Source organism: Limulus polyphemus, unplaced genomic scaffold (genome assembly GCF_000517525.1).
Source record: "Limulus polyphemus unplaced genomic scaffold, Limulus_polyphemus-2.1.2 Scaffold9841, whole genome shotgun sequence".
In the NCBI taxonomy this organism is placed as follows: Eukaryota; Metazoa; Arthropoda; class Merostomata; order Xiphosura; family Limulidae; genus Limulus; species Limulus polyphemus.
The window spans coordinates 4,114-13,996 of NW_013675451.1; the positions used below are offsets into that span (position 1 = coordinate 4,114).

Below are 9,883 nucleotides of genomic sequence, written 5' to 3' on the forward strand. Positions count from 1 at the left end.
TGCAGCCATAATGTCCTCTCTTGTCTGAAATCGCGTTCCTTTCAATGGCCACTCGAGTTTGGGGAACAGCTAAACTCCATTTCGAAAGAAGCTTTCTCGGAATGCTTCCAACAATGGCGGCACTGCTGGGAGAAGTGTGTGGAGTCCCAAGGAGACTACTTTGAAGGTGATTAGGTTTCCAAAGCTCCAGGTATGCCAGTTTTTATTCCCCGGCCAAAGGTCGGATACTTTTCTCACAGGCCTCGTATGTCTTCTTAGTCAATTAGTTTACAACCACTTATATATAATGTATCTAATTTTTCTTACCAGCTATCTTTTGAAGTATGGCCATCTCTAGTTACAGTATACAATAAACTACTATAAAATACTAATTGTGGTATTATAGAGTATATATATATTATGCCTCAGAATTCATGTTAGCACTGAGCATGCATAGCAATATTATTGCTAGGAGCATCCAGTTTTCTCATGGTACATGTGGTTTTAGTTAAGCAGGTGCAATTACTTTGTGATTTCCTTCATTGATTAGTTTTCATTATAATATGAGAAATACATATTTAAGATAGACAGACTTATACTGTTTAGTTGGTTATTATATCGAAGTAACCTTATAGAAGAATAAAAATTTTATGAACTGATTACATCCATCTAGTTAAAGAATCTTGTGCGAGTGCCTAGCCTTATCAGAAACATTACAGCACACTACTTCTATAATAAGATTTGCTTAAATGGTTCTCTTAGTTATATAAACATTAAAAAAGAACATATAAACAGCATTTGTGGTAAGTACATGTTTGACCCAATAAAGGTCACACAAACTAACAACAACAAAAGGAAGCAACCTAAACTAAATCTACCCCTTTTCATCCATATGCTTACCCAACAATAATTTGAATGAATTTAAATTAACAGCACACCATATCATCAGACAAACTCTATTCTATAAGATAATGTCTTTTATAGAAGTACATTCTGTCATATAACATATCTAAATTATATTTTTCTTTGTTAAAGTTTACAGTTCCAAGTTTATTATTTCATCATTCAAACATGCGTTCCATCAGCAGTCTCACCAAACTTTAACAGTTTTGAACATCGTAATCAAAAGATTACTAATTCTGGAACTTAGAGACACTTGTTGGGTTTGTAAGCCTGTCTTAATTGTTCAAATTTTCAGGTGTCAATTTAATAGCCCATCTCTACTTGTCTCTTCAGCATATTAATGTTCTTGCTGTAATAGTGGGATCAAATCTGCAAATAGTGCACTAGATGAAATCTTACATAAGGTTACAATAACATCCTTACTCTTTAAAATACTTTTTTTTAAAAGTAATTTCAAAACATTATTTATCTTTTTTACTTCAGCTAAAATGAACCTGAAGGTTTCAGTCATTTAATATTAATGAAATCTACATCCATTTCATCAGGTTTTATGTATGTATTGGCTGGATTCTTTACAGTAGGTGTCTGTGACTTGTTGGTGATAAATTTCAATAAGAAACAAACAGCACACAGTCCACTTGTTTTAAAATAATATATTAAAACAAGTTAAATATATATACAAATTTTCGTTACACTGTTGGTTATCACAGTTGTATTCAGAGCTTTAAATAATTGTCTATTTTTCATCAAAGTCCACACAGGCTGGTTCAGTTACCTTAGAACAGAATTGACAAGACAAATTTTATTTTCTCTACTCTGTTATTACAATACACTGTAATAATTTCACTTTAGAAATATCACCACTATTTGCTCTTTATGGCTAAACTCAAAATCACACATCATAGATCTATCAAACTAAATTTCTGATGCTTATTTATACCCTGACAGAAGTCTAGAACATTCCACACACTGTTAGATTTTATGATACATGATAAAACTCAGAAGGTTCTAGTAACATACCACAATAATATAATGATCACCAATTCATAATGATTGAACTACACAATGTATGATTCCTAAACAGTTATGTAAACAAATTTGTGATAAACTATCACTTCTATCACTAAATTTAACATTTGCACTAGATAACTATCTAAATCATAACACTGGAATTAAATTCATAAGGATACAGTCATGTATATCTTACACTTTTTTATGTCCATAAAAGAAGTGCTCCTCTCTCACAAGTAATGTCATTTTTCCAAATTTCCATAACTAACTTAGTTGTTACACTTGTCAGTATTGTAAGTAATTTTTCACGTTCATGCCCACTTGTTTATACAACCTTGTGGTGGCTCAGTGGTAAGTCTAAGGACAGGTAACACTAAAAACCTGGTTTTGATACCTACATTAGTAATAGCACAGATAGTGTATAGTGTAGCTTTGTGTAAACAACAATCAAACAAAATCACTGATACCATTCAGATTTTTCTGACCTAAAGAAACAATCTCTACAGAATTTTATAATCCAAATTATTGGCAGAATTTATGAAGAACAAAGAACTCATAATGAGCTGCTAAAGGACTCCAGTAATCACAAAACCAAAAAAATATCAAGTTTTTAAACCTATTTTTTACACTAATCTTGTAAGAAAAACATGATTAACATTTGTTATTAAGTAATATCATCTTGCGAGGAGTTTTCATGAATGATTTCTGAAAATGGACTATTAAAATATTTCAAACAACTGAATTTCCATCTTCATCTTTACTGCTCTGTTGTTTTTTTAAATATCAGTCACATCAATAATCATTTAGATTTCAGAACTTTCCTCAGTGTCTAGTGACTTAAAAAGACCACATTTAAAATCTCTGTAATCTTCTTACTCATTAATAAAAATGTAAATAATACTTATTCATGTTCCTTTCCTCCATAAAAACATTCATATTAGAATCTTTTAAAGGTTCAGTTTAATCTTGATTTCATATTTCTAATTATAAAACTTCTTTTGAAAAAATTTTATAACTTGAAATTAGAAGATTTTCATAGTCCTTTTTATTAATATTAGATGTCTTGAGAATTGAACTTTTTGTTTTTATTTTTCTTGTTTCAGTTATTTTGACCATCTTTTGTATGATTCATTTAAAAAATAAGCTTATATTCATGTAAGATTTCATTTTGGGTCCTCAGTGGTAAGTCTGATGACTCATAATGCTAAAAACAAGGTTTTGATACCCATGGTGGGCACAAAACACATTAGCTAGTAGAACACATTACTAACATGTTTAGGGATAACAAGGGATCTATTGGACCATCTTGGCTGACCCATCCTCTAATTTAAATTAAAACAAATTGATAAATGAAATATATATATATATAATAAAATAAAAATCTTAAAGCCATTCCTTATCATTCATATAGTTATCAAGATTTCTCTTAAACTCACTTAAATTTACTGCTTCCACAGATAGCCTCTTGTGTAGCTTTGTGCTTAACTACAAACAAACAAGCTTGGCATTTTACAAATATTAATTATTTTATTCTTTAACTCGCATATTTAGAAATTTATTTTCTATTTGATTGTAAGATTTTGGAAAAAATAGATTCTTTCTCAGATAGTTTAACTTGTAACAAATTTCTCACACTCTTCATACATTTTTTTCCCTCATTTAGATTAATCATCCAATCTCTCATCAAATTTGAGACAATTCTTATTAATCCTGCAAAATTTCTCAGTTAAAACATCAAAGGTAATAATATTATAATGAACCTATTACATAGACTTTGTGAATCAAGGTAAAAGAAACTGAACTTGTTACTGTAATTTACTAGCCTCGTCTTCTGAAAGCCAAGACATTATCTTCCAAAAGTTACAGCTTCCTTCACCACTGACATCTTAAATTGCTCCATCAAACACATGCTTTAACAGTATACTTAAATTGATCCCATTCAAGCAAACAACTTTTCTATACCCTTCTGTTCCACAGATCTAACGAGTTTAACTCATAATCCAAGTATATCTACATTAATATAATCCTTGCTTCCTGCAAAAAATTTCTTGTCTGAAATGATAGTGTCACTCGATAATTTTTGTTTTTCACATAGCTAAGGAACTTTTTTATCACAGTGTATTAACTGCTCATATCTGTCACCACTAACAGTACTAAATGTAAAATGCATCTGTCTTGTGTATTCTTTCTTTAAAATCCTGACCAGGAAGTGTTTCCTCTAGTTTTTCTATTCTTCACCATATAAAAAACATTTTTATATGTGTCTAATAAGTGATAATTCCTCACCATAAAAACCACAGAAGTTTTGGTTTATTTTGAGGAACTTTATGACAGTAAATTAATACATCTTATATTTGCTGGTTGTATCTAAGATTACTTGCGGGATAGGAAAGGTAGATAGGACAAACGTTTCTAATTTCTTTTTGCTATATTCTGAAGATTATAATATGAGAGGATACAAGTTTAAGGTTTGGACAGGCTAGGCTCCAGTAAAGACAGTTTGTTTTTCTAACAGGTTTATTGTCTTATGAAATGAGTTGTCATCGGCAGTATTGAAGACCAGCACTTTAACAGAGGGGAATTGATAATTTCCAGGGTTTGGATTTTTAATTTTCCCAAGGGTGGGTGTGCTAGGACAGCCTTTGAGGGACCAAATGGTCTGTTGTTGCCCATATGTTATTTTTGTTTCTATAATAATTGAAAACCATTTTGGAACTTATGCTATATACTTTGAATGTTAAATTGAACCCCACTTTAGAATATAACATAATTCATTCTTCATAATTGCAAGTATAGAGATGGATTTGTTCTAAATATTAAATGACACTTTTGCTAATCAACGTACTGGGTAATTAGATTTGAATATTAAATTTCAAGTATAGTTATCAGTGTTGTTTTATGAAATACAATCAAAATTTTACTTTACATGGTTTACCATGTAGGTGTTAATATAATTTAGTTATGTTCTGAACTTTAGAGCTGAATTAATATCATATTCATCAAAATTAAACCAAGATCCTTTACAGAATTTAAATATTAAGAAAACTTAATATTTCAAAAAAAAAATGTAACTTATCAGATTTCAAGGTTGGTACTTAAGTGTAACCATATCAGTTACCATCCATAGTTATTGACTATGGATATAGAGCTTTTGAAATATTTGGTAATCTATATACAACATTTTACATTTAAGCAAAATGGTTAAATGATTTATGAAAAATTGGATTGTTTTTTAAAAAATTAATCACGTTTACAACACAATTCTTACTTATCGTCCATTAACTAGTCTTTATACATGTAGCCACTCAGATCTTTTCGTACTACACATTAGTAAACTTCACTGTGACAAAACATTGACTAATAAACTGATCAGTTGGCTGTAGACTACATGCAATTCAAATAACTAACTCGTTTTGCTGTGACATGACTAATTATGGATACTTATGGTGGAAGCAGTGAAAATTGTCATGTGTAAAAAAATAAATAAATTTCATTTTAACAAATTTGTAGAAAAAAAATACTATCAAAAGTTACATTCTGGTTACATCTTAGAATTATTTAAGCAAGAGATAAAACTTTGTAAACAATAATTATGCCAGTATTAAGCATTATTTGCCCAAAATTAATTTGAGGACCATATTATTCAAACACATTTTGTCTTGTTTTCTCATAAGCATTGCAATTAATTTTCAAATTATTACTTTAATAGAATAACTTTAATAAATTTTTTATGTAATGTTTGTACATGTAAGCTACTTGTTTTCATTTCTATTGTAATAATAGTTTTTTAGTAGCATAATGAGTAGAGTATATATAGTATTATGTTAAAGCTTATGCAGTCCTTTTTGTTTGACTAGGGCACTTGCATGCTCACATATAGGCACATGTTCAAATCTAATTATACATGAAAGGCAAATTCAGTTGAGAATGTGAATCACTGCACGTATGGTTTTTCTCATGAAAAGGTCTCCGTATGGATGAATCTTTCCATTACTAGATGTAATTAATGAGATTTTAGAAGTTGTGGCAAAAAATACATAAGAATAAAATAAAAGACTCACTATCAAGAAAAACCAATTTTCTTTCCAAAATGTGATTCTCTTATTATTTCTTGAGGAGCTTCATTTAACCCAATAGAACAGGACATTAACAGTTGTCTGGGACAAGTGAAAAATCTCATTCAGGCAAGTAGTTCAAAACCGTTAGCAGTATGACCTAGACAAGTGAAAAAATTTACTCTTTCATACCTTAGTTTTGCCTATTCATTATTAGAAGATAGTTATATTTTTACTGGTAAAATATTATGAACTAAACATTTCCAATATCATGTATTTGTTTGTGTTAATCCATTTGTGCAGTGTCCATTATTATTGTAAATTTTCAGTCTTCCACTAAAATGCATTATTGTATTGGCATGCTATTTGGACTGGTATTTAACAATATTTTTGTTTATCGGGTATTGTTTTTGAATGACTTATTTTCTAGAGATTATTTCTTTTAATTCTGATTTTTGCAAAAGTTCTATTAAAAATGGAAAAGTATTATTTTATGGTTCTGTAAAGAAGTATTACATGAGCATAATAAACATTGTGACATTATTGGGAAATGAAAAATATAATTTATTTTTTTTTATAAAAAACCTGACAGGGCTTGAATATTCAGAATGTCCGTTTTCGTTTTGATGGTCAGCCAGTAAGTGAAACAGACACTCCAGCTGGACTAGAAATGGAGGATGAGGATACTATTGATGTATTCCAGCAGCAGACTGGTGGAAAATGACACTGATTTTCTGCTGATGTATATTGGCAAAGAAGTACATGAGAACTCGCTCATAACATCAGAGATTTGAAAGCCATCTTTTCATATCTTTCACTCATTGGAAAGTTATATGTAAAAATAATGTAACTCTGTGCTATTTAGTTGACCATTCTTCCAGTTTCTTCCAGAATAATGTACCATTGTCCTTTATATTAACTGATTTTAGGGCTAACTTAAACTAAATCTAAGACATTTTTATTATTTTCTTTAAAAAATGAATGATCAAGTAGTGGTAAGTTAGGATTAGGTTTGACATGTGTTTCAGTGTAAGAATAATCCCATGTTTTTAATATGATTTTTAAAAATGAGAAAAAAGTAGTATTAGAAAACAACAGTGTTCTTCAATAATAAATTTTCAGAAAAAGAAGTTACTGTATGATAGTGAAATTTTTTCATCAGTAATTTTCTTCTTTAGGCTTGTGTTTTTTTGGTTTTCTTTCAAATCAGCATGCTATAAGTTTAATAAAAGATAGTAAGAAAAATATTATAAAGTTTATCCCCCACACGCATACATTGAGGATGGGACTGGTAACGTTGCACCCTATAATAGGTCTTTTGTACCTCCTTTTTTTTTATTGATTCAAAACAACATATAAGAAACATGTCATAAATGTAGTTTGTACAAACTAAGTTTTCTGTGTGGGGGTTAACTTTATTAAGTATAAAAGTTATTTTGTCTGCTAATTATGTAAGTTAAGCTGTAGTATTTATAATTGCCATATGACTTAAACTGATTTACTTATGTGAAATAAAAAATACTTCATTTTTTTTGTTTGAGGTTCATGGTTGTGGTGAATCAAATAAAATCTTGTTTTATATTTTACTAAATTGGTAGACCATATTAGTATTACACACATCCTTTACATAAACCAAAAATATGTGGCTAAATGTGTTTTTAGCGTTGTTGTGATAATCTAATTAAAAAGTGCCTAAGTAGCACAAAATCTATTGGATAACTGTAAAGATTTCCAATATAAAAATGTTTGATACTTAGTAGAGTTTAAATGATTAGTTAAGAAATCTCATGCCATAAATGGAGCATGTAGTTTCACAGATATTTTTATTTCCAATACAATATTTTACCTCCCTTCACAAAATACATTTTCTTGATTAGTACTGCCCTCTGTCGGTGCATATTTTCAATGCTTGCCATTAGCCATCAACCTCCTGCATCTGCATGTCCACATGTAAATGATTATGCAGCAGCTCTCCACCAATAGGAGTGCAACACATCCTATCATAACCAGTGCCCTCTCCACATTTGCACTCATTAATCACTTCTTGATTGGCAGCGGTACTGGTCAGACATGCTTATTTTTGCTCGCAAATTTGTGGATGATTTCCTTTATACTATAGAATATATTCTTCTTTACTATGTTTTTGTTATTTCTTTACTTGCAGAGACCTTTTTGTTAGTGTACTGTGGATCCCACTTTGTGGTGAGTAGTGCCTGACCAGGTATACTTTTTTTTAAACCCGCACTGCCTATCCTTTGACTATGCTTGATGTCAATTACACTGTAGCCTTTCCTACCATGGACCTCATGTACAATTCCAAATGCTACCAGGTCTCCATTCAATTGTTATCCATGCTGAAACAATTATGTTGCAGAATTAGGTTATGCACACCATAGAGATGAGGTGCTCCATAGAACTGCTAGTAGTTCTCTCTAGTGGTCTTTGGAAATATGTTCGTCCCAAACCATACACTCATGGACACACAGAAAGGATTTGCTGCCCATCTCTGATGATCTGTGGCATTGAGATTCTTCTTACTGCAGAACTGATGTACAATTCCAGTTGCCTTCGGGTGTTGGTTGATTGACTCCATTAACATGGTAGCTCTGCTTTTCAAAATAGGGTATCACAGTCACCCATAGCACTGTTGCTGGTGATGTGGTCTTCTGGACTCCCCAATGCATTTTTCCATATTTTCTTCTAGTGGAGTATGGGAGTCCTTGCCTCTCACTCGTTCCTAGCTGCTGGGGTGGTGGACCATGGAGGCTTGTCCTTTTGAGTGATGCATCATATCACTCAGTTGAGAGTAGGGCAGTGATATTGTTCCAGATACCGCAAGGTTTCGGTTCTAGCACAGTGACTTGTTAATATGTATATACGACAGATTGCTTTTTCCCACAGTGGTATTCCTCCTTTCTACCATCCTCTGGATGTACATTCCTGGTGGGTCTGGAATACCAAAAGGTGATCATCTTGGCAATGGAATTTAGTGATTTTCTGAGGGCATTATGGCCATATTGAAATAGACGACAGCAATTGCTGCCTTGGCCACTGTGAATTCCCTACCCTAGTCTTCTGACCAATCTCAAAGTGATTAATGAGTGCAAATGTGGAGAGGGCGCTGTTTGTGTTAGTGGTTGTGACTTTGCTCCTATTGGTGGAGAGCTGCTGCATAATTACTTACATGTGGATATGCAAAAGCGGGAGGTGGAAGGCTGGTGATGAACATTAAAAATTTGCGACACTTGAGGGCAGTACTAACCGAGAAAAGCTATTTTGTGAAAGGAGGTAAGTGTCTGTCGGAAATACATTTTCAGTTGAGGAAAATGTAAACTTTTAGTGAAATTATGTTTATTATTTGTATGAAATGCTGAATGAAAATAAGAGTTAAAGATTTAGTAAACAAACATGCTATACTGTATGGTGTTTAAAATCAAAGTGAAACAAAAGAGATGTTCTTTTTTTTTCTCTCTCTCAATCACTTAATCATATAAAGAGATGGTATTTCTCAGAAGCTATTAACTCTACTGTAAATCCAAATTATGTTTTCAAATAGGTTTAAAAATCTAAAAGAAAGCTTTGTGTTCACGTGAAGAAGTTAGATTAATTGATAGAATGGTTTGGAATGTCTGATTTTCATAACAAATCATATCAAGTTTGAATTAAAAAAATCTACTTTACAAAATACCTACAATACAACAAAAAAGCCAAATTAAAAGTTTACACAACCTTATTTGTGAGTAGATAGTATTTGATCTTACCACTCATTAATTGCACAATTTAACACATATATTGACAAGGTTAGGCTTTTTTTTTTTAACTAATACAGTCACTCAAAAATCTTAAATGATGATTAACTATTAAAATTTCATTATGAGACAACAGAAGATTAGGAAATTCTTCATAATAGACCTCAACCAGCTTATCTTTTTACC

General features: G+C 31.2%; 1 protein-coding gene across 1 annotated transcript in view; it reads left to right on the forward strand.

Moving 5' to 3' along the window:
- The window catches only part of LOC106476116 (small ubiquitin-related modifier 3-like), a 12,184-nt gene extending 2,683 nt beyond the window's left edge, over positions 1–9,501 (forward strand). Inside the window, exon 3 of the mRNA XM_013936784.2 lies at positions 6,541–9,501. Within this exon, the coding sequence (XP_013792238.1) occupies positions 6,541–6,672 (132 nt within the window). The 3' untranslated portion in view covers positions 6,673–9,501. The remainder of the gene's footprint in view (positions 1–6,540) is intronic.
- Positions 9,502–9,883: the final 382 nt, after the last annotated feature.